This window comes from Plectropomus leopardus, chromosome 6, assembly GCF_026936395.1.
Source record: "Plectropomus leopardus strain MGB_pleo_1.0 chromosome 6, ASM2693639v1, whole genome shotgun sequence".
NCBI lineage: Eukaryota > Metazoa > Chordata > Actinopteri > Perciformes > Serranidae > Plectropomus > Plectropomus leopardus.
The window spans coordinates 23,839,064-23,865,930 of NC_142181.1; the positions used below are offsets into that span (position 1 = coordinate 23,839,064).

The 26,867-nt window shown below is 38.8% G+C and overlaps 1 protein-coding gene across 3 annotated transcripts in view; it reads left to right on the forward strand.

Moving 5' to 3' along the window:
* Positions 1 to 8,246: 8,246 nt before the first annotated feature.
* igsf9ba (immunoglobulin superfamily, member 9Ba) overlaps positions 8,247 to 26,867 on the forward strand; it is an 86,501-nt gene continuing 67,880 nt past the window's right edge. For 2 of the 3 annotated variants that reach the window (XM_088079043.1, XM_088079045.1), the window contains exon 1: positions 8,247 to 8,540. In XM_088079043.1, the coding sequence (XP_087935169.1) occupies positions 8,477 to 8,540 (64 nt within the window). In that variant the 5' untranslated portion in view covers positions 8,247 to 8,476. The remainder of the gene's footprint in view (positions 8,541 to 26,867) is intronic. The other variant, XM_088079044.1, reaches the window with a different exon arrangement.

A 26,867-nucleotide genomic window follows, 5' to 3' on the forward strand; every position in this document is an offset into this window, starting at 1 on the left:
TCACCACTGGTTTGCCATGTTTCCCATGTAAACCGCAACCTCACTGTATTATCAGTGAGCTGTTGCATTTCCCTGTTGTAGATAATCGACCCAACTGATATTATAGAAATATTTCACTGCTTGAAAGATGGACTTTTCATAAAACTGTCCTGTCTATGCAGTAGAAAGATGCCAATACTATTGAAAGTGGTGCTACATGACCAGAGAAGACATAATGTGAGCCTGGCCATTTTTCCACAGGAAACTATATGGTAGCCAGCTGGTAATAAACAATCTCAAATTTAAGTTAAACAGTGAGCTAAAATATGCTTCTGAATACATTTTTGGTGAGAATTAGGTCACGCAGTACAAGAATCTTGGTTTATATTTGATCTGCACTGCTAAGTTTTTGATCAGAGTTTGGTCAGAGAGAGAAGGGGGGCAATTCTCTCTCTTGATCTGCTTCCATACTCTTTGTGTCCATGATGGCGAGCATACGAAAATAAGGACATACAATCTGTAGTTCGAGCAACAATCCCAGTACCAGCGAAAACCTGCCGAATGACATGTCACGCAGTTCTAGCTGAGAGATGAGCAGGAAGATCTGGGTGCTAGTACAATGGAGGGAAGTTTACCACAGTTCATCTACACATACCACCCACATTGTTAGGCTACACAGCTGTTTAAAAATCTGAAAATATATACTCTGGGTGTGTCTATATGGTCATATTTTGTGGATAACTAAAAACCGATGCTGATATATCTCCTCATGTTTTCTCTTCATGAACCTGTCCATGGTGTCATCTTTGATTGAAATGAATTTAAATGTAATCACTGAGTACAAATGTTAGCAGGTAATCAGTAATTAGTGACAGTTTTAATTCCACTCTCAAAAGGAACTGCCTAACCTCAACAGCTACAGTAGTTTGAATCATTTGGGAATAGACTGTACCGATAAGCTGGCTGGCAGGCTGAATCAGTTTGTGTTGCCAAGCACTGCAGGAAGTTTTTATATTGGTCGCAATGGGATTAACTCTCTGTAAGTTATCACAAGTAGAAAAACAATAACTGACTTAATGTGCCCCCTCTGTCTTTCTTACATACAGACGCACGCACACACACACACGCACACACACACACAAAACTCTTTCTCCTCTTGGCCACAGTAATTGAACTCCTTGTTCTCTTCTTGCTAAAGAGAAGCTGTCAACAGAGTTTCACCCAGTGAATTATACCACATTCAGAGAGGTTAAATAGTGCTGTGATGTGATGCTATTCAGAACATAAGAAAAGTCAGAAATGAACAGGCACTGCATCTACAGCTCAATTAGCACCACTGTGGTATTAATAGCTTTCACAAGTCAGCTGATGCACAAGAGAAAAAAATGTTGAGACTTAATGATTTCAGTGTGATAAAGGTGAGCAGGCAGCTTTAAATTAAGATCTTTGCGTCACTTAAACACTGTACGTTTTCCTCTTGCTTGGAATATTAATTAACTGCACTGCATTATAGTTAGACTAACCAGTGATGAGCTCCATATCTGGCAGTAACGCACACCTTTAGAGAGAGACGTAAAGCCACAGGAACCATACGTGTAACCTCGAGCTGAATTAGGATAAACAAAATGATTTAGTGTGGCGTAACATTGGTATAAGATAACTTAACATTCATTTTTGTCACTTTATGAGGTAAAACAGCTTGCAGATTACACTTCAGTTCAGAACACTAAAAACAACGGACAGTGGCGCCTGGCATATTTTCCGTAAGAGCCACTATTTAGGTGGGCTGTTCAGAGACTCTACTGATGACCACTGAACATGACAAGTCATTCTCTTGTGAGGAGCAGTGCAGAGAATGAAAGTGACTTTGAGGCCTTAAGCCCTCCTGCCAACGCATGTGTCATTCAAATCTGCTGCTTCATAGACAAATAGACACAAAACCAAACAGTGGAGCTGAATCAGTTGGTGCTTGAATTCAAATCAAGATAGTATAATAACATGACACTGCACTGTCTATACGGGAAATTTATTTACACCATATGTAGGTAACTAAAACTGTAAATCAGATGTTAAAAAAACCCAGTGTTAACATCTGCAGAACTGTTTAAGTTGTAACATTGTAACTTTATAGCAATTATTTTTGATCCGAATATTTTTAATTTTTTAATAACAATGAACAGTAATTTAAACGCAACACTTTAGTTTTTGCTCCCATTTTTGACGTTTAAATTTAAGATCTAAGACTTTTTTATTCACTTAAAGACTGCAGACCTTTCACCACCAAAATCTAATCAGTTCATTCTTGAGTCCATGAGGATGTTTTTTAGCCAATTTTGTTTTTTAATTCCTCAAGGTGCTCTTCACAAGAATGAGACAGGTGAGGTCACAGGGACCTTGACCTTTGACCTATGACCACCAAAATCTAATCACTTAATCGTTTAGTCCAAGGGGACATTCGTACAAAATTTGAAGAATATCTCTTTAGTCCTGTGGTGGGTGGACTTTCTGTAAACATAATGCCTCCAGCCAAGACTGTTGCTGACACGGAGGCATATTAATGTCTTTTTACAAGATGAAACAACAAATTCTAGAAAGGCTTTTTACTGTGACTAACAAAGGAACACCTGTATAATAATGATGCTGTTTTAATCAGCATCTTGAGAAATAAGTCTTTTTATCCTAGATCTTTAATTTAAACTCATAAAAAATGGGAGCAAAACCAAAAGTGCTGCATTTATATTCTTGTTCAGCGTAACTGGGACTTGACTTAGTTGTAGATATCACATACACTCAGCTAGGATCAAATGGGGCTGTTGATTGCTTCATAAAGGTGAAATTTGTCAGAGTTGACTGATGACATCAGCGCCAACAATAGAAAGAGAGAAAAAAAAATCTGCAGAGGCACACATATGCAATATAAGGACAGTGGAACAACGAAACAATACATGTGGTGAATATTAGTTTCGGGATTCTGAAAACATTTAGCAAAAAAAGCAGCAAATCTTTTCATTTAAAAAGCTGGAGCTGGCATATGTTTGGTATTTTTGCTTGAAATTTGACAAATTGGTAATCAGAGTAGTTGCCAATTCATTTTTAATGAACTGGCCAATGTGACAATGACGATAAATACCCAGAGTACAGCAGCCAATCTGCAATATAATGATTACATTGTGTCCAGTTCTTTACAGTTAAAGACTGTTTATTTATTATATTGTATGGCTGAAATGTTTATGTGCACACTGAAGGACACTTTTCTAACATACATCTTGATTCTTCTTCTTATTATGAATAGGGATTAATACACATATTTCAGAGTTTTAGGGCAAGAATGAATGCTGTTAAATTATTCTAAACTGTCCTGAAAAATATTTTTACAAGCAAAAATAAACCCACAAATAAAAAAAGTGAAACATCAGGCTAGTCTCTTGTGTAAAGCACTACTGACCACTACTGGACAAATGCATGAATTATATTTAGAGGCAGTATGAGACTACAGGGACATACAGAGCTTATAAAACACCATAAACAGACATGTTGCAGAACATCTGTTTGGCAGGTTAGGCAGCTGCAGGCTGATGCTGTGCGGGGCCCTCAGTGTACACATCCATATGTCTCTGCCACTAAAGCATGTGAGTCTGTGGATGCATTTAGCATCTATGCTTAGCCACATCAATGTACAGATTTACAGAACATGGGAAGAAAGCAGCAGTGCAAGAATTTCCTGGATTAGGGATGCCGTAATTGTATCATCCTGCTTTAGCCTTCCCCATTGTAGACATCAAAAAGTTGCCTGCTCACAGTAGTGACAGGCTGAGAAGATCCCAAAGGACAATGACCCTAAAAATAACAGAATGTGCTGTCCTTGAAGACAAATATCTATTAATTTTTCATTCCATTATTTTTTGGCAGGGCATCTAACAGACGACAGATACAGAAATCTTGCCTTGTTTCTGCAATTGTCAGAAAAGAAAAATACTGCATTGTCTTCTTCATTGATTGCTGTTCAAAAGAAGACTAAACTGTAACTTTAAATGGCACTGTATAGTCAAGGAGAAAGTTAACCTCTTATTTCTTTAGTTTCAGATCTTTCTAACCTCCCTTGTACCCATTAATGGGAATATCATTTTTCTGATCACTGGGAGGCTGCAAACAAGCACAAACATCCAAACTCAATAAAAGAGCAATCTGATGAATTATACATGCAACATGGGATAGGCCGTTTTCTGCAGAAAATAATCCTGAAGTTGTTTTTCTGGGCAGCCGCTGGTCCCCGCTGCTTTCAAAATTTAGAAACATTTCCTGCTCCCTCCCTGGTCTTTGGTAACACGGCCATCCAGTTTCCTTTAACAGGGCTGGAAAACTAATAGTTTTGTTGCATAAGAGATTATCTTAACTGCTCTTATCTTTTCTCCGCTCTGGCTTGTAGGAAATCAAATTCTCTCCCAGAGAAAAAAAATTAAAAAAACAATCTCTCCTGCGGCCTCATGAAGCAAATGCCGTTATGTCATGTGTGTGTCGCTGTGGAAACAGGCTTTACACTTATCGAGGCTCATGCTGAAGAAGGCCTGCAGCATGTTCCCCTGTCATGTCAGCACTTCTGTAACTTTACGTGAGGGTTGGAGGAGGTTGTATAGGTAATGTGACCTTGTTTTATCATGCAGCAGTCACAGCACACTCTTGCACGCCTCCCCTGACAGTCATTTTGAGAATCTGACGGATGCGCCACCTTTAAAACGGCCTGGTCATTGAAAGTAACAATTCTTCACACAGCCCTCTCTGTGTAGTTTAAAATGTGAAACCCCTACGTTTTTCCTGTTTAGTCACAGGCTGTATGACTAAACAAGGACTCGATGGCACATAGCTATTGATAATTAGGATCTATAACTTATGACTCATTGCTTCAGTTGTAGATGCCACCGAGTCCTCTGCAGCGTAAAACCTCCCCTCCAGCAGTAGTCATGCTGCTTTCTTACAGGCGCATCATTCTTTAGAAGAGGTTAACACTCTTTAGTTTCCATCTCTGGATCTCCCACCTGCACCTGCTTACACTGAAAAATGTGCAGCACTGTATGTATGTGGTGTGGTGAGCCCAGCTGTGAGGGAGGAGCTCAGATAGTAGTATCACTCAGCTCCAAATCTGATCATGGCTGTATATTCTGTATGAAGCTAGCATTTTAGAGTAGTCTTTCCGAGCATTTATGGCTTGAAACCCTTCAAAAAGAAGCAGTGTTTACATAATTATGATCATTATAAAATTGTTGAATGGGCATTTTCCTCCTCGTGTAATTTTTTTTTGCCAAGTTCCTCTGTGCCCTTCTTTCCCATGTTGTTGAAAAATACCACTCCAATTTTCTCAAAATACTTGTAAAAGGCATCTGAGCCCAGCACAAGAAAACTGATGTCGATCCAGGTTTCAAAGGGTAGACTGTCCATGAAGGCACTATAAAGTGCACCATTGCTGACCCCCAAAAAACTCTAAGTGAGGCCCCTTCTAGCAACCGCATGACAACTGCATACTGTTAGAACAGTCAACTCGCTACCTCTAACTGTCGTACATACGTAAGGTGTTACCATATGCACAATGAAACAAGCATAGCTTTCTGGTGACTGGAAAAATGATACCAGGGAGTGTTGAGAGGCCTCCATAGCCTCCACCCCCACAGTCTACGATTGTCATTGTATGAGCTGCGAGAAGTTTGACTGAAGAGTTTGTTCCCTGCTCAGATTCATTTATTTAAACAGATTTAAGAGCCGTAAACTATTCCGGATTTTACAAATACTTAGAGAAATGAAATGACTTAGAGAAAAATCAGGAAAAACATGAACATAAATGTGTAGCCAAACTATGATTTTTTTTAAGCTGTTGTTGTTTTTCTTATTATTAGTTATCTGGCACCTGGGATTTTGACCAGGCTGGAAGGCACTGTTATAGAGAAATTCTAAAAAAAAGAAAAACCTGAATTCATGAGCGACTAAATGCAAATGCACACGGCCTACAAGAGGGGGGTCACTGAGTAGTTTGATGCGTATGAAAAATGTGTAAATTACATGATGTGGCCTTAACAGTTACTAGAACCTGAAACCTATGAAAGCAGCAACCAATTAGTGAATGGCTTTTGGAGGAACAGCATTCAATCCTGTAGTAGAGTTTCAGAGATTTTGGGGTTACATTTCAAGGAGCCCTTTTAAGGCTGTTGGGGAAGCTCATGATAGCCCAATACCTTAGTAAGACATGTAATTTGTCACCCCATATGTATTTAACATGCATAGGCCTTGTATGATGCCTTCAAGTGAGAACACAGACAAGCAAAATTGCAAGTTGTTGAATGTCCAGTGTGTAAGATTTATAGGGATTTAGTGGCATCTAGTGGTGTGAATTGCAGATTGCAAGCTGCTGAAACTTCTCCCAGTATACATTGCACAGGAGGTTTTTATCGAGAGCTGAAGCCCTGCACTTGCTTATTTCTCACCTTTTTTTTTCGATCCAGACGTCTCAGAGGGTTTTACTGGGAGCTGAATTATCCGCAGAGGACTCTTCCTCTCCAAAACAAGAGGAACCATTGATTTAAACCAGTAAAAACACAAAATAAATCAGATTCAGGTTACAAATCGGCATTTCACAGATGATGTTTGGGCTGCTAGCCCAACACTTGCTAATGTGCGCTCTCTCTTTTCTTCTTTTAAGCTAAGATTCAGACATTTGAGGGTTTTTTTTTACCAGGGCCCAAATTATCCGTAGAGGTCTCTTCCTGTCCAAAACATAAAGACCTGGTGATTCAAACCAGTAAAAACACTTTTATGTTAAAAAAATCTGTGTTTTTCCAACACTACTCATCACGAAGGGGTTACTAACCACGGTGGCCAACACGAAAACGCAAATGGCTCTATCAATAACCAGTGTTTGATTTGTCTGTTCTGGGGAACTATAGAAACATGGTGGTGCAACATGTTGGACTCTGTGAAGGGGATCTCCTCCCTGTGTAGATATAAACAGCTCATTTTAAAGTAACGAAAACACAACAGTTCCTATGTGATTATACACTAAAGAAAACATTCAATTTATATTCGATTTTTGCGAATTATATCCCCCTAAATCCTACACACTGGATCTTTAAGGGCTTAAAAAATGTACTGCATGGTTTTAGTGTGTAGTGTAAGGCTAAAATCAAACAGAAAAGGACTGCCATTAAATCCCAGTCACAACTGGTTATAAAACAGTGTGAAAAATGTTCAGTTGATGTGAAAATGTAACTCAGCAGTCTCTCACTGCAGGATTAAAAAGGTCTGCAGACAAAATGGAGAATATCTGAGTTTTAGTCACCTTTTGTAGATTTTCTTTGATTGCAGACAGAAATATGACAGTCTCCCCCCAAAAAGGAGGGGGTGGAGGGGCAGGCAGGCAGACAGACAGACACACACACACACACACACGCCGAGACAAAACTGTCACAAATTCTGCCTAAAGACCACGATCTGCAAGACTAGTCTCGACTCAAACGATTGATCACCTACATGTTTATTATCCGGCGGCACACAGCAGCCAGTGCGAGCGTTTTTTAGGTGAGAATCAGAGCTGATGTCGAGCAGCCAGAGGCGCACAGGCGTTATGATCCCTCTGTGGTCATGCATGTAGAAACACAGGCAGTGAAAGTGAGGCAGCCTTATCAGTGGTAACCATGTGTGCGCAGTGGGCAGCATGATGGAGCTGCATCCTCGCGCTCGCGGCCATCGAAGAAAAAACAGGCGAACGGTATTGTATCTGTCGCCACACCCATCACATAAAGCCAGACACGGCGCGGTAGCGAGAAAAAAAGAGCGTTTTATGTCGGAGACAGCGACATGACAACAGCCGAGGGCTATGGGTGAGCGACAGATGAGTCACACACATTCACCAGCTTTCCCCCCCTTCTTTCCACATACAGTAAACCATAAACAACTGCATGGTGCCAATATTGATGTGAGTGCACAAATAAACGGCTGCGTGGATGAATGGATGATGGGCGGTGATGGTGCACGTGGGGCCAGTTTAGGAGAGAGGTATTTAAAGATGTGGACACGTCTCTCTGTCAATGCGCATGATACTGCGGTTCCACTACTATGGCACGCTCCAACTCACCTTGAATCGGCGCACGGCCGCTCTCCTGTCATTCGGGTGCGGGGCGTACGGAGAGCCAATACACGCCCCAAAGCCTCAATCAGCAGCCAATCCAATGACAGAAGAGGCGGACCTGTGGCTGCATTCTCACACTTGGTTTCACTATGCGCTCGTAAAACGGCTCCGTCTACTACAAACGCGGCGGTGCAGGTGCTCTGTCTCTTCGGGAGAGGATGCGGATGGAAGGACGGGGGAGGGAAGGGATGAAGGGAAACGCCACGAGGAAAGCAAATAGGATATGAAAAGGGGCTTTTGCTAAGAGACCGTGAGGTGCAAGGTCGAATATGAGAGATTGGTTGAACGGGGCACTTTGCGTGGTAATAGCTGGTCGGCAATAGTACTATGATTTGGTATGTGGCCACTCTGATAGCAAGTGTATTCAGCACCAGAGGAACGGCCGCTCAAGGTGAGTTGAAGTGCAATATATCTTGTGCCGCACATATGATTTCTGCTGTCTCCGTTGGTGCTGCTTTTTGCAATCGCATGGCATTTTTTTTTTTTTTTTTTTGCACGTTAGTGCATATGAACTGTGGGGCTAATTCATCCTAACAAATGGCTGCATATGTCACGTGAAAGTTCAGCCCTGGTTAAATCGTGTTAGAGGAAACAAATATCTTGAAACGGCCTCATATGCATGATATGTGTGGTATGATCCTTCACATGACAGTGATAAAAAACGCTCCACAGTGATTGACCATGACAAAGATGGCTTGATTGATACGGCTGTGTTGGCTTTAGGCCTGTATTGTGACATCCACGAGGCTCATTTGTGTGATAAAACCACGAGCAAATTGGTAATAACGTCCCCGCTGCTGATGGGGGGGGGATATGTGTGCATTGTATCATAGCAAGCAGTCCCATTTGAGTTCTCAGGAGAGGGGTGTGACCGTCTCAGCCTTCAAGATGGAAAAGTAACTAAATAATGCATTACGTGTCAGATAAAATGCACTCTTGAATTGATAGAGCCCATTGCTGCATGCATGGGATTCACATGCTGAATTTCACATTGCACATGGATACGGCCACAGTGCTGTGTGTGATGCTCTGAGCACACACAGGCTGCAAGGCTCGCCCGGTGCTGATCTGAGGGGCTCATAATAGGCTACTAATCATTCCTGGAGCCAAAAAACTGCACAATATCCCTTTTGTTCATATTTTTTTCCTGAGCACTTTCTATTGACCCATGTACTTACTTAACCTTGCTTTTCCACTGGTGTCCAGATGAGGGAGACATGTGCCAAGCTGTGGCCTGCCTGGTAAATGATCCCAATGACCCTACATACCCAGTCAAAACTGGTCTGCTTGCAGGTCTGGCTCCTCCTGTGATGACAGGTCCAAGCCAAGCACAATGTGAAAATGTTATCTGATAAAACATTTTTGATTTAGAAACAGAGGACCTCTTCTGGGGGTGATTGTTGCAACGCAGAAATTCTCCATTTTATGAAGGCGTAGACGTTGGGCCTAGTAATATCGACTCAGAGGTGTTGTCTGGTATCAGCACTGCACTGAAGGTGACTTACTTTTTTGAAAAAGGCTTATAGGCTGCACCAGAGAGTTACAAATCATAACACAGTCTAGCAGTGATTACAAATGAGAGCTGGTCTACTTCTCTATTGCTGTGTCCCAGAATGTAGCGTCTGGACTGAGTCTGGTGCTACACAGCATCTCTGAAATGCATGGTAACACCAAATGTGACATATTTTTCATCTCCTTTTGCTAGCACACCAACCTGTGATCAGAGTTGAAGGCTTTTGGGGAAAAAAATATGCAGTTTTAATGTCAGACATGCTTAGCTATTAGTAAAAGTACATTGCTTAGTAATTGCAGCATAATCCATTGATAGGCTGTTGTTCAAGGTAGATATACCTAATGACTGAAGTAGTCACAGCAGATAAGGAACCCCCCGCAAAAAAAACCTTAACAGAGTTTTTAAATAAAATGTTGACTCTGGTTGCTTTGTATCATTGAGCTTTTTTTATGGAGTAGCTTGATATTTTGGAGAAAATACTTTTTATTTTCTTGCTGAGTGTTTGATGAGAAACTGATCACGTCTGTCGATTCAGTAGGAAGCTACAACAAGCAGCCCAGTAGCTTAGCTTAGCATAAAGACTGGAATTATTGGGAAACAGTTAGCCTGCTTTGTCCGAATGCACAAAATTTGTAGTCAGACCAGTTTAATAATTACAAATTTGGCTATCCATACAAACACAGGAATGTGTTTTTTTTTTTTTGTTTTATGGGGTTTTGGGTGCTAAACTATTGCATCCGATGCACTGTATACCTGATATGTGTACTATCGTTAACATACTTTTGTGTGAACTAACAGTAGTACGTACATTTTTGGATGGACTGAGCTGTAATTACCACATCACTTCCTGAAAAGCCTCTTTGCCAGTTTTGATATGTAACCATGATAACCCGTGCCAACCACAGCTCTACCCATATCCGCAATACCTGACAGTAAGCATGATGTACGACTTCAGTTTTTGGTTTTTCTTCTGAACTAATTTTCATTATGTGTGTGTGTGTGTATATATATATATATATATATATATATATATATATATATATATATATATATATATATATATATATATAATGCCTAAGATAGTGATATCTCACACTGTCCGCCTGTCTATTAAGATGTTTGTTGACGCTACCGACTGTGGTGTAGTGAAGGGTATACGCAAGTCTACGGGGTATACCCACCTCTTTTTCTGGCTGAGTGCAGTTACCCATCCATTAGCCAAAAAGTCATTGGAATATATAGGAGAGTGAACCAGCGTCCTCCTCTGTAACCTACTCATCTACAGAAATACACCCACTTTATCAACTACCACTACATCACTGACAGCTACACTGCAGACTCCACCTTTATTTTTATGGTACAGACAAAAAAGTATCATCAATCCTCTCATCCAACTCTCAGCAAGAAATTGAGTAAGAGTTTTTCCCAAAATGTAAAACTGTTCCTTTAGATAAGCTGCCAGCCGTCTCTATACACCTGCTAGTGATATGCATGTCAGCTGTTTCAGCACCCACCCTCTGCATCGAGAGCCAGTCTGATCCCATTCTGTTGAACTGGATGTCATACTAACAAAATGGTGGTCCACACCTGACCCTAATACCACCAATTAGAAAATGCTATATTAAATAAAGAAGGTTTGATGGGTTTTTCCATTGTCAGACTTGGAGGTAAGAGCACTAATTGCTTGTTTTAATTATTGTTTTCGCTGCCTCACACATGAGAGATATTGGTCAGATTTCAAGGTACCACTGAACATAAATCAAAACAGATGGCCAAAGCATAACTTGCTCCAAAACAGTTGAGCTGAGATTTGGCTCCCCGTCTTGAATGGTATTTTGTTATATGTGCACTTTGCTCTGTGTTAGGAATGAATCTGCAGCAAGATTTATTTTCCCTGAAGAGAATTACATTTAAAAAAATGCTTAAATTCCCTAAAACAAGGCAGAATAGTTTTGTTTTTATTCAGTGAACATAGAAATTCCACACTGAGGCAATATGTCTAGATGAGGGCAGCAGAATATCAGTTTTACTGTGAAGGTAGTCTTACATAAGAAGTCGCATTACTGTAATTGCAATTTAAAGGCCAAAGACCATCAGATACAACACAATCCCCAGAAAAATGGTGGCATCACACATTAATGCAAACAGAGATGTTACATTTTCACATTGTTATGCAGCAGATACATACTTTATGTTTTAACAGCACTGTGGTTAATAAATTGTTTAGGTGTTTAGTCAAAAGGACCACTTTGTTTTGGTTAGGAAAAATAGCTTTTCCCCGGGTTTAGGGGGGGCGTGATCTTCGCTGGAAACGCAGCAATGTCACTGTAAAACAACAAACACTTTTTGTGCCACTATCCCAGCAGGAAAAGCACAGATTTCTTGGTAAAAAATAAAACCCCTTTGTTTGCTAGAACACAGTGATGGGTGGCTACAAAACACCCATGTTTGGTGCCTAAGAAGCAGCTATAAACATGGCAATGACAAAAATTCACAATCAATTTTGTTGGTTGTTGGAGACGTTGTCTGTAGTGGTCTACAGCTTGGCTGGCATCTTGTCTTGGTGTCACACCATCCACGATCCCATCCATGTCTGGATTACTAAGTCACCTTGTATGTTATGTCACTTTAGAAATGTTGATATGATACCCTGAAGCATGCAAAGGTAACATATTTGTGGTTCACATAAACATACAATGCCCACATTTTCTTCTGGCAGCTGGGCCGAAGACATTATCAGGAGATGAGTTGGGTGTTAAATTTGAACTGAGAAACTGTTACATATTAAAAATCAAGAAAACAATGCTATATTTCTTATATATCACATAGTCATCTTAAACAGTAACTCCAGTGACTGACACAGAAAATACAAGACCAGCAGGATGTTGTGTTAATGCTCTAAATGGTTTGACTAGAAGAAAGTGAGTTTTGTCTGAGCACATTATGATGTGATGCAGGTTGTGTTCCTCCTATATGAAGATATGGAGGTCATAAAGGTGGCGTCATCTGCAAACATGAAAAGGTAGCATGAAAATGTGAGTGTTGTCAAATTTTAATATAGGATGGAAAAAAATTAAAATCCATCAAAGGGGTAACATGTAACATTGGTTGCCAATTGGGAAGATTTTATTGCTTGTTCTGGGTTTCATGTCATTGTAAATTAAATAGATTTGTATCTGGTATAAATGAAATATCAAATGTAAAACATTCATCTTGGCTTTGGTAGTGTAAGTTGTGATTAGCATTTTATATACTTTTATAGGCAGAAGAAAAGAATAATAATAGTTGCATACTCACAGGACTATACTGTGTTGTGTTCTCAGAGAGGCTGACTGACAAGAAGAGTCCCAGATGCATGAAATGTTTTCATCTTTACGGGAAATTGAGAGCCTAAATGGGTCAAGTTTAGTTGGGATTATCTGTGTAGGCAGCATGGTGTTGAAAGTGGAAGGTGAAGTCTGTCAGCAGAACTCTGACATAAAAGCGTGTCAAGATTTTAAGACAAAAGAGTGTCATCTGTGTTGACTGTATCCTTCATTGTCAAATTTGCCAGATTACGGAAACTAAAGCAGAGGTCAAGCCGTGGGTATATCATATGAAAAGTAAGAAAAGCTCAGTTCATGTTGCACCATGCAGGAGCAGCACAGGAGGCGGAGTGTGAGCAGCAGCAGCTCCTCTGTCTGTCTCTACAGGATGCGTTCAGACAGTGTTGAGTGTAGGTCACCTGTGTTTTGGCAGCGCTCAGAGAAAAACACACAATCACTGTAGTTAGTTACATGTTTAAAACAGAAGAAAATAGAGTTAAAGTGTAAAAATATACTTCCTGCAAGCTGTATTATTTAAAATAGAAACATAGCTTATTTTTCAGATGTATGTGAAGCTGACAACTGAAAAAACATGGCTTGAAACTGGGCACACATTTGCGACTTTTTGTTGTTTTGCTGCTGCTGTATTCTTGGCTAAATGTTAAGTTGCAACAAAAAAACAACATAATTTCTTGTGATTGCTACAGTGTGCAGGGAGTTGTTTAGTCGTCAGATGACAGCACTGTGTAATAAAAGACAGTCCCACAGGCTAGGTGCTGCATTGGCCAATCAAATAAGAGCAGGCACATATTACTGGAGAATTACTGTGCACTGTAAGACATTGTGAAGGGTTAAAAGACCATTCCTCATAGTATTTTAAAACATGCATCTGATACGACCCAATCGCCAGGAAAAATGTTGCCATTGTACATTTCTGTAAACGATGCATATGTTACCTTTAGGGCTGCATCTACCAATTATTTTTTTAATCGATTATTTTTTTGATTGATCAATTAATCGATCAATGATTTTTTTATTGATCTAGCTATTATTTTTTTTATTACTCGATTAAATTAACAACAAATTTACCAAAAATAACATTTTAAAACTTGTCATACACTGCAGGGTATTATTCCCTAACAAAAGAGCCCTTAACTGGTAATCTGTGTTTTACAGTCTGATTTAAAGTCTCTCCAAAATAAAATTAATGCAAGAGCTTGTTCCACTCAAGTAAAAGGAATGTAGTGCAATCTACATTTAGCGATCAAAAAAATGAATAAAACAATGTAAAATTCATGTTACTTTTAGGAGGAGTAACAAAACAGTTAAGTCTTTGTTACAGTAACAAACCTCAAATGTAGCAGTCCAACAAAACATCTTACAGTAAAGAATTTACAGCAATTTGAATAACACCATAACTTTACTCTAACAGAAATAACTATTACTAGTACATTCTCTCTGCATCAAAATAGTCCAGCCTTAACTGGGGCTTACGGCAAACCGCTGCCTGCTGATGAGTGCTGTATTTTCATATTTATAAGCACATATTCCGCTCATTTATGAAGTTATACAAGCTCCAGCACAGCCTACAACCCCATCCTGTAAATGTTTCAAAATAAAATGAATTGTATCAGCAAGTGATGGCATTCTGTCCACAGAGACACAGTCAGATAGCTTTTGTTTTGAAAGGGAAGCAAGGAAATAGAGGTAAGACAAACATCTTTGTATGTCCCCATATCTGTGACAGAGAGAGACTTTAAACTGCAGTATAAAGTGGTATAGAGTCAATATGATAATTCAGTTTGTCAGCAGTCTATTCCTGCTGACAAGCGCGAGCGTCACATGTTAAAAAAATGGCGCTTCTCTAGATGTGCTGCAGCTGACACGCAGCTCAGACGCGACTGACAGGCGCTGCTCAGGCGCGCAGTGTGCACGCTCTCATTTGATAACAAAAAACAACATGCTCGGCGCTGCTCAAAACGGTGCGATGCCTCGCACCAGCCCTAGTTACATCTGGATGTTAATATGTTGAAGATTTGTTAAAACTTTACATGGAAACTTTACATTTCAATAACGCAGTGTTTAACATGTGGTTATGTTTGGGCACAAAAACCAATTGGATATGGTTAGGAGGAGATCATGTTGTGGCTTAAAATACCCAGTTTTAGGGGCCAAATCTCAACAGGCAAAAAATGAAATAGTGATTAATAATAAATAAGTGGTTCTTGATAAATAAGTGGTTATACCGAAACACTGTTTTGTTATTACCAATTCACACGCTACTATTCCTGCCGACAGGTCACTAAATCACTCATGTTCGGTTTCTAAAAATCCGCTAGAAATACATGCATGGGTCACTACAAAGCACTCACATTAGGAAGTAAAATAAAGCAGATGGAAACACACCAACAGGTCCATTAGGACCCTTTTAAAGTTAGTGGCTACAACCTATGGGTTGCTACAAAATACTTACAATTGGTGCCTAAAAAGCAGATGGAAACACAGTAATGACTAAGTCACAACCGGTTTTTGTTGTTTGTTGGTCTTGATTGGTGATCTGCAGCTTCGTCTCACCTAGGGGCCACAGCATCCGCTATCCCTTTTTCCAACTACACGATGTTAATATGATACATAAAAAAACGTGCAAATGTAACACATTTGTGGTTCGCTGGAATATACAATACTAACCTTTTCTTCTGGCGACCGGGCTGTCTGATAAGCCTTCAGACTCATGGATCCATTACTCGAACCTCTCAAACTCAAGTCTTTCTGAATCTTATGTCATCATGTCTCTGCTACGTCACTGCATCTCTAAAGTACAGGGTGTAGACATTGTAAACATGTGGTAAACAGCCTTGATCTCTGCACCCATTAAACTCGCCTGCACCTTGTCAAAAAGTCTTATTCTATGCAAGTGTTGGAAGTGTTGGACTTTCCAGTGAGCTGTTGTATTAGCCTGTGGATTAGCAGTTTAATTAAATAATGAATTGAACTTTAAAAAATGGGAATTATGTGACAACTTTGTAAAGTGAATATTAATTAGATTAAACAATTAATCCAGCTTTGCAAACTTTTAAAAGGTAATTCTAGAAAACTGATGCAGTCTACAACTTTTTGAAATACTGTATTGAGATAAGTAGATGTTTACATTGCATTTTTTGAATTTTTTGACTACTTCAAGTCAGTGATTTGCACAGAACAGTTCAGGTATAAGCAATGAGACACTGTAAATGGACATTCAAAGAAGTTTTCTTTTGCCAAGTGCCCATTTGAGAGGCAGCATATGGTCAGGGACACTCGAGGTTAGTTCAACAAAGTCAACGATGACTGGCAACCAATCAAGGTGATGCAAGGGGGACGCTGATGGCAATGTAGAAGTAATTAAATGTCATTGGAAAGTGTCGGGGAGTGGTATTTTGAAGGACTATTTTCAGCCTGAGTCACTGATGGCAGACTGACTCTCCTCCCAGGTCCAGTGCTGGGACTTTGTGTTTTTTAAGCGTTAGTTGAACTGGCTTTTGGCCAGATGGTATTCATCTGTAATTCCCTTCTCGTGAGCCCGGTCCTTGATGTTTCACAGGAGCTCCCTCATGAACTGTGGCTTGGCACACTTGTTCTTGTCGCTGGGTTTCTTCTGAAGGCATGCTTCTTCAAAGACGCAGATATATAGAAGCAGACAGCATTTGTGAAGATGTCAAAACTGCCACTCACGTATCTGAGGCCTCCCAGTAGCGCCGAGGCGGCGTCTGAAAGCCCTCCTACTGTCTCTGGAGTCCTGCTTCAGATTGTAGTTCAGATAGACTGGGCTGTCTTCACTTTTTGTTTAGATGTTGGAGCTGTCTGGGACATTGTGAAAGACTGCTTTCCATGAGATGGTTGAGGAAATGTTTTGACAGCAGTGTTTTAATTTGTCTAACATCTGAAGAGTTTTCAAAAGTTTTAATGATATCCGCCTCAGTGCAATTTAGTGATGTTTCATGTTGTGACTACTTCTCTGTATTTGTTAAAAATCCCAATATGAATCTCATAAAACTGCCATAATAGAATAGAAAAGACATTTTTTTGTGAAAAACAATCTAAAGTCATATTTTCTTTTTAGATATAACAGCTGTCAATAAATTACATTTCTCAATTAATGTCAAGTTGTCTGGCCCTCAACATCTATAAGAATCAAAGCCCTCTTGACCTCTGAGAGCTCTTGTAGTATTGCAGTTGGTACAGTCTGGTTGGTGATGGGCACTGAATGATACAGTGCTGCAGGGTTGCCAAGGTTGGGTCAGTTATTATTAAAAGCAATAAGTGCTGCCAATAAACACAAAAAAATCAAAGATTGCAATTGGTATTAATTTCACTTATGGCTAGAGATAGTTGCTTGTGATCAGTGGGCCATAGTGTTACCCCATTTGGCAATTGGTAATGGACTTAATATTATCAGCTGGGTTTTGGTACTCAATACCTTTAGGGTATTGACTGAAATAACCCAGTATCACATAGTATTTGAACTTCTCCTGTTAAATAATGCCTTTAATTATTTTTGGATCCAAAATTGCATGGAATTGGCCCACTACCATAGCAGCTACAACCATACTGTCTGTGCGTGGTGAAGAGTTGGCAGTTTAGTGTGCTGAGACGCTACCAAAATGTTTTAAAGTATGGCTATACAATATGCATGTAGCCTCTTGTGGAATTTTACATAACTGAATGCTTTCATTCATGATGGGTATCGAATGAAGCAGAAAAAAAGGTATCAAAAAAGGGGTACTCCATTGGTATCGATGACAATGCAAGAGTACTGGTGTTAGTACTGTTATTGTAATTTTTCAAATGATACCCAGCCCTGCTTAAGAGACATTTATTAAAAAGGTATACTGTGCAGGATTGTTGGTTACTGGTTACATATACGGCAGCAAAAGTGAAAGTACAAGTCAACACCAGATTTATTCTTGCTTGGCGTTTCACCTTGCTATATAAGGATTTTTTTGTTGTTGTTATTGTCGTTTGGTGCTGTTTCTCATGGATGCCTGCTGCTGGAAGTCTGGCATCTACCTTTTTTGAAGCCTCGACCTCACAAGGGCACCCATAACGGTCCTGTGCACTTTAAACCATTTTTTATCTTGATATACTGTTTTGTGTCTTCATCTACAGAAATTGTTGTGCTTTTTAAAATAGATATGTTATAGATTACTTGAATTTTGGGACACCTTTGATTGCTGATTCTTTTCAGATTCAAAATGTAAAGTACAGTATTCATCTCTAAAATGTTGTGGACTGGCGGTATAAATAGTGTTCCCCAGACGAGTACAAGTACCTCAGTACTTGATTAAAAACCAAGACCAGGATGTGGTACTCAGCAGCACACAGCCTGCATGCAGCTCATGCCACAGAACAAACTGTTCAACAAAACCCTCCTTAAAGCATCAGTATACTGTATTCACACAGCTACTGTCATTATTACTGTGACTCTGGCTGGCATAAAATAATCTGTGCTGCTTGTAAAACTATCAAAAGTTGATAAGAAATTAGGTGTAAAATCTACCATCTGTCACTCACGTTTATGATTCAAACACAGATGTACAGTCGACATTCATTATTATATTGAGAGATCAAAGATTTTTTTCTCACTGACAATGAACCAAATTTATTGTTAAAGAAATATGTAAAAATTTAAATGTATTGTTTTTTTTTTTTTTTTTTTTGCTTTGACTCCCACTGTTAGTTTGTTCAAAATATGCTTATTATCTAAAACCAATTCCCTGGCTCTGTCCAAAGGCAGCAAAGTCCATCTTTATTTTTTTGCAACCCTTTTTGTCATTTCTGTTCTTACCTATACAGTTTTTATTAACCATAAATATGTGCATTTAACATATTTGCTTGACTGATGCTTAACATGCCTACCAAGCCATTCTGAAATGATGTCCTCCTAATTTCGTCCAACCAGTGCATCATTTTCCATCAGAAACCAAACGCAATTTCATCTCTCCTATTCACATTTTTCACTGCTGTACTTCCTCACTCACAGTCATAAGAGCAAAGCTTAGTAATGAGCTTAGGAAAGGGCCTATGCTCAAGCTGTGGATGGCAGACTCTCAGTACTGGGCATGTGCCAGCTCTTTCTGGTGGTGCCCCCTCCCCCCTCTCCTCCTCCCTCAGCCAGTCCAGTCCCAGTGGAGTCTCCTTGCAAACAAAGCCTGCAGCATTCTGGGAAAGCCAGTTTTTTCAGATCCTGTGGTTCTGATTGGATGGACTTATCTCCCAGCTGCTACATCGTCATGTCTGTGAGAGCATGCAGTTCCGCTTCTGATAAAAGAAGTAAAATATGACATGATGACTTACAGTAGGTCCAGTTAAATGATCTGTGCAGTTTATCTGCGTTATCATGCAGCTGAAAAGATAAGTACTGTAGTATAGACCTGTGATTAATAAGCCATTCAGGCGTTAAATGAACTTAATGACTAAAGAGGGAATTCCAATGATTTAAAGTGAGGGAAAAAACAATAGTCAATAGCATGGTTATACGTCCATATTCTTGCTCGCTGCTCACAGTGACCATTTCCGTACATTAAAAAGCCAGATGTTAGCAGTTTTGTGTGCAGTGGAAAAGGGGCTTCAAGGATGAGGTTTTCAAACTGCAATTCCCAACAACAGTCAACATTAGTTTCTTTTGTAAACACAATCTTTCCCAAACAAACCTTAACCTCAGGGACAGCACATAAAAAACAGTGTTATGATTATGGCATATTTTGTTGTGTGGTTATAAGCTGTAAAAGCAAAACATTTTTTGGAATAGTGATGAAATAGTGACTTTAGAACAGCATCTAATTATCCTTTTATTGATTATTGAATAGTAAATATCATAAATATCATTCATTTGAGTATTACTTAGATTTTTATTATTAGCTACATTATTTTTAGTAACTGTAAGCAGTTACTTTTGATTAAAAGTAGCAAAGTAAGTGCTTCAAAGACAAAGAGGAACTCATGCCAACAGTGCAAATGTTTAAGATAACATTTCCGAAAAACAAAATATACCATATGTTAATACGCTCATTTAAGTTAAATTTAAAAAAAAAGAAAATCAGCAAAAAAAAAACCCTCAAATGATTATATGATATACTGATATATTGCAGTATTCATACTGTTCATACTAGTTTTGACTATCTTAAATATGCTATCACGCTTGCTTGACCGACTCCATCTTCAATCAGGAACACATTTAAAGCTTCTGAAAGGAACCTTTCACTCCTGAATATGCCATGTCTTTGCTCTATTTTGGAGCAAACACATACATTCATTTGCCCAAAGCAGCAATAAGTGTTATTTCCAGAAATAAGTGTTAAATCCACTCTGAGCACACTTATGTGGCTCTGAAATGCAGCTCCAGTGTTTGTATGGGAGTCTCAGAAAGAAGAAGTGAGCGTGAGAGACAGGAAGTGAACAAATGGGAATTATATGGAAGTGGATACATTTATTAGAAGATGTGTGGAGCTGTGGATTTCTGAGACGCTGACATACGCTATAGGAAGTCAGTGTTGCTTTGAATTTTTCACTCTCTCTGTTTCATCTGATTTATTGATGCCAATTCAACACATAGCCAATAATTGGACATAACAGCAACATGCCTATGTGTAATTAATATAAAACACCTTGGCCAAAGTATTTATAACTCAGCAAAAAAAATAACTGAATCATGGCTGGACTGAGGAATTTCAGTGACTTACAGCTGCTGCCAAAGACGTCCCATTATATGCACCTCTGGCGGCGCAGTGCCCAACAATGTTGGTTCGCCCTTTGTGTCTTTGGCAAGCCGAGCCCATTTCACACATCTCTCCTCTCTCTCTTCTCGCTGGGTGTTCGAGCAGGTGTCAGCACGTCTATTGCATCCCTGACTGAGCATTGCTTGTCTGAAAGGGGAACTTTGCCATTAAAGAGTTCTAAATAATGAAGAGACCAAATCCATCTTGGATTGTCCCTGCACAGAAGTAAAAGTGGAGAGACACTGAGGTCATTGTTGTTTCTGCTGAATACAAGCAAAATACCTCTTGGTCTGCAGCCTGTGAAGTCAAAAGTTGAATAATACATTTAATTTTGCAAGCAAGTTTATAGTTATGTCTAGAATTGCAGTTTACTACTAGATGTAAAGGCCGTGTGATAAGAACTCTGTGATACAATACGTATCACAATAGGGGGGGGTTACAGTTATATATATGCTTTGAGGAAAATTGTCATACCTTAAAAAACACACCACATATGCAAAAAAACCCTTTGCTTTATTTACATTGGGATCTGTGTTTTTCATTTATCACAGTGTAATGGAAATGATCTTATAAAGAGTTTGTCCGCATTTGACTGCTGTGTTTAACAGTTGGTTACCTTTCCACAGTTTGAAAAACATGTTACCCAACTGTCCTAAATTGATGCTGTTGGCCTGAATGAAATGTCTAGATCCACATATGTCCACGCAGCTGTGGGCAGAGGGGGACGAGGTTCGTTTACTTTGGATGAAACAGATCGATGCCTTCGTGATCACCCACTACCGTCGTATGATGCGTTCATGTACATAAGAACCTGCTCTACTCTGACGAAGGTTTGATTTATCTTCTTTATTGAAATACTTAACCCTGAAACTTGGTTGTATTCTAACCACACACATTACCTGTAAGATTCAACAATATAGCACAACTTTTCAGCATTCTAAGGGGAGGAATTAACACTTGCCTTTATTGGTAAAAAGTAAAAAAAAGATAAAGTAAAAGTGCTTGCAGAATTTTTTTAAGTTAAACTGATTTGAAAAAAAAAATAGAAATTGAGAGTTTTTGTGTATCAGTACAGTGTCACAACAAAAAATACTAATTACAATTGGTAAATTATTAAATACAATACTCAAGTGTATTGATATTTTCTCACCCCCCTACTAGATGTGTGGTGCAAGAAGTACTCTGATCTTTAACTTCAGTCAAAAATAAAAATGCCACAGTATAGAAATACTCTGTTGCACCTAACATAATGAAAATACTAAGCTAAAGTACAGGTACCTCATAACTGTAGTTAAGTATAGTATGTGAGTAAATGTATTTAGTTACCCTTCATACTGTCTGAGAGAAGGAGAGAAAACGAGAGAAGAACCTGAGCCTGTTGCCAATCTGAATAATTGGATAACCAGTAAAACAAAATCCCCTTGCTGGAGTCAGATTCTTGATGTTTGCCACAAATCAAAATGATTGGGAGCAAGTTAATGAAAGTAAAATATGAGCGAAAAGATCTTATTGAAATTTCTCCAAAGCTTTAGTGCGTGGAACAATAACACCTTGTGTAAACCTGCGGAGGACTTTGTGTTCTAAGAGTCTGGCCTTTCTCAAGGGTCTGAGTGGGGAACCTGAGTACATCAGCCATTTCACATCGGCGGGCCAACTTAGCTGACCTCGGACCTCCAGAGGTGTCTTTTTGTCTTCGTCTAATTTTAGTTAATTGCTCTTCCTTTTCTCCTCTCTTTTGTTCTTTTCAGTCATAAATTCACATATTCATACACATACACCCATGTGCCATGCATAACCACAATTATTATTATTTTATTTATTCATTTATTTCATTAGATTTTTTCATCTAGTTTTTGTCATGCAAGAAATAAAAATACAAAATATAATCAATAAAAAGTATAATGTGTGATTATGGGTTAAGATGTGATTTATTTGATCACATGGTAAAATTAATCGGACAGATTATTTCGTGAGAAAGGCCTCACCTTTACCAACTGCAGCATTAAAGTGATGTAAATAGTACATCAATAATCCAATGATATAAAAAAAAATAAATTCTGAAATGGGCCTAATTGCATAAAAAGTGCTTTTACATTTCGTAATGTAATGCTAATATTTTTGTATTAAGTACTTTTAATTAATGTGGTATTAATATTTAAGGTATACCCATGCAATGGTTTGTATTAGTACAAAAATGCACATGCAGTGGTTTGTATGATAACAAATTAGCACCCTAAAATAGCATCATCAAGTTCCGTGCTCAAAATAGGGTTACTTAGGTTAGGTTTTTGAAAGTAACGTTACATTTGTAAAAGAAGGAAAAGAAACATGCTGATGGCAAACCTTAAAATAACTCAAAGTTCACTTTGTTTCATGGGACACAAGTCCTGTGTTTGTTTGACCCATTCATCACCCCAACATGCCTCCTTCCACAGACTTAAGCTCTTTATGCTACTTCCCTCTTTACTCCTGCCAGTGCATTGCATTGCATTGTAATCACAGCATGGGCTATATATTAATTCTGGTGCATTACTTTTTAACAGTTATACGTACAAACAGTGTTTGAAAACAGCTTGTATTGTTGGCGCCACTTCCACAAAGATAAAATTTTATCTTTATCTTCATTTTTGCACTGTAAAGGTGAGGCTCATAGGACACCAATATAAAGTGCTGATGAAGTCATTATTCAATTAGATTTTACAATACATTTTCTTAATAATGATGAGTTATGCAAAACATACTAAATATTATTTCCTCTTTAGGTAAAAGATTTGAATATTCTTCCACTGCTATGATGTATTGATTTAACTATCCCAACAGTATTGAGTCATAATGATCACAACCTTAACATTTGCAGCAGTAAAATACAACATACACATTAATGCAGCAGTAATATTGATTACAAAAAAACATTAAACATAAGACTAAAACAGTGCCAGTCTTGAATGCAGAACTTTCACTTGCAGTGTCCATACTTTTGCTTAAGTAAAAGATCTGAATGCTTTTTTCACCACTGCACATAGGCACACACACACAGGCACACAGGCCATTCTCTGATATGACCTTCAGTACATGCAGGCTGGCATTCAATTACCGCCCTGTCAGTGGCCCATCCAGCCCAGTGGCTGCACGTCCTTGAGAGTCTCTCTCCAGCCTTCGTCCAGTCTATATTCCATTACATCCTCCACATCGGGAGCTCTGTCCGGCATAAAGCAGCACTCACATCCTCATTACTTTGAAGCTCTCTCTCTTTCTCTCTCTCTCTCTCTCTCACACACACACACACACACACACACACACACACACACACACACACACACAGACACACAAACACACAGCTTGATGTATCCTTTATAAAATCTCTAATTGCAGTGAGCAATGGTTATCGTCTCTCATACGCTGAATAAAATCTGAGCTTGGAGTAAATATTAGATTTTAGGTAGTACTGGGTAAAATATCATGCTGGTGTTCAAAAAACAGCCTAAACCAGATTATCTGAGCGCTGCTCATCTAAAATTGTCCCTCACTGAACTCCCTCAGTTTTCATAATTTGTGTTTTATTGGACATCATTAATGTCAAAACATTTTGCTCTGCCTGATTATGGCACCAAAACTGCCTCGAGAGTCTATTTACTTTACAAATCTGTGATGATTACTTAAAGTACAGTGTGGTGTGAGAACCATTTTCAGCCACTGCCACTTCAGAAACGCTCCATTTGAAATCACTGGCGGATTTAACCCCGCGTGCCCCTTTGCTGTTCTGCTGCAATAATTCACATGCTGGTCTCCACAGCTGTTGATTGACCTCAAACATGTGTCTCTCATTGGTTTATGATTTTGTTACATCATGTCGTGCGTATTAGTAAACATTTGTCTTTGGCTGCTTCTTTTAGTTCTTGATGTTTTTGGTCACATTTGTGCAGCATTTAAGCTAATCTCTATCGACATATCTGCATGAACACAGAATTGTCACTAAATTGTCATCAGAAAATTGCAAAATCGACTAATCTATTCAACTCTTTTGCTCTCCTCACGTACTGTTAACCTGCTCAGATGTGATTGGGTAATACTACTTGGACTACAAACAAAAAACAGTACATTTTGGATAACAGACTCTTGTACCGTTGCATACAGAATCTGCATACATGTACAGATAGAAAATCTAAAAGGCTCAAACAGTTATTTAGAATTTGTGCAGAATCTTGTTTAGCACAATGGATTTAGAAAGAAACAAGCCCGTATTGATCTATTATTAGAACTAGAACCGACTAAGGCAAATCCACTTTTGCATGTTTTGCTGACTTTTGGCTTTTGATTGGATTAATAGAGATTTGCTTGCCTTTGAATTTATGGAAGTGGATGGTTGTATGGTAGATTTTATAAAGCAATTCTGATCATAGTTTTCGGAGTAAAAACAGTGATATTTCGAGTCCAGCTCTTTTTGCAATATTTTTGATGTTATAGCTCTACAGATTAAGGAAGCTAATTTAGGCATATGATCAGATGATATTTAATTGGGTATTTATTATACATGGATGATATAATTTTACTGTCAGAGTCTGACCTACAGAACATGTTAAATGTGGTTACTTTATGATGTTACTGTGAAAAATCAAAGCAGCACACAAGTACTGCATGTGGTAATGTGGTAACACAAAAGATACTTTGGGCTCAGTTAGACATATGTGCATATCAAACAGAATTTTGACCTGAATCAAAGGAAATATTGCAGCCAAAGGTCATACATGTCACAGTTGAGAGTGTGTTCCTCGTCAGGTCATCAAAGAAAAAAAAAAGTAAGATGGATTACTTCATTATTATGTATTCTGATTTCTTCAGTATTTGGTTTGGATTTTAAGTTGCTTGTCTATTTGTGGACTTTCTCTGTTGTTGGACATATATATGCAGCACTTTGGTGTTGGCTTGTATTAATTGATAGTGTGATAATGGCTGCGCGTTGTCATTGGCATTACACAGTAATTTTAAAAGATCATTTATTTACAAGACGGGGTTCACAAGATGCTTAACAAAGTATATCTCTGCTGTAAAGATGGTCTGTATAAAACTGGGCTGTCTATGCAGCAGAAAGACAGAAATGTTTAAGAATTGTTGCCACATGACCAGAGAAAATGCTGGAAGACAGTCATATATGATATCAGTTTAAATATGTTTTGGGTTTTGGAGTTTTAATTAGACAAAACAAGATATTTTAAGATATCCTCTTGGCACATTTCCTTCAGGAAATTATCACAGGTGTTTGTCTTTTTCCCTTGCATTTTATAGACCAAACATATAATAAAAATAATTATCACTTAATAATCAAACTCACTGTTGCACAGCTAGTTCAAACAATGAGGAATGCATTTAGTTTTTGTACATGAACTGCCTGCCGTATAGATGATTTATCTGACAGCCGACTGAATTGTTAGCCTTCAGGAATTCATGATCATAGCAGTAAATCCACTCTCTGCCGAGGATAGATACATAAAACATATTGGCTTCCTGGATTTATTAGCTGTCTGATTTATGCAGATCTTACTCAACAAATTTCTATCACTGTGTTTTTGAAGCTTCAGCCTCAGTTGACATTTACAATGCCAAAGCAATCATGAATTGCCATCATCTCTTAACTGTATTGATCCCTTTATATCTACAGTGCTGTTTATTTGGAAGATCTTAAGCATGGACGCTTGTATCACATTTATGTGCTGTTGAGGGCATAAATATTTTCCCCTGAATAAGCCCCTCATAAACCTGACTGGGTCATCGTGTCTCCATTAAGGAAATGAAAAAGGCAAAAGTGGTGACCAAACCTCTGCTGATTGTCCCCTCATGAGGATCCCCATAAAGGAATTGGAGAATTATTAGCCCTCCAATATATTATCTCAAGTCTTTAAAGTCTGTTCTCTGTCCGAGTTGCTCCCTCTGCCACCAGGATCCAAAAATAATGCCAGCTAGAAACCTGAGCCTCCAAACTTCTGCAACCTGAACCGTCTGCAGAGAAAACAATGGATTTCAGCAGCATGCACAGTTGTGCCACATGGTTTGAGCCTGTGCTTCATGTCAAGTGACTCTACTTAATCAAACCAAACAATGTATCCAGTGTGTTTCATTATGGATGGGAGCCTGATCTCTGTTTTCTCCTG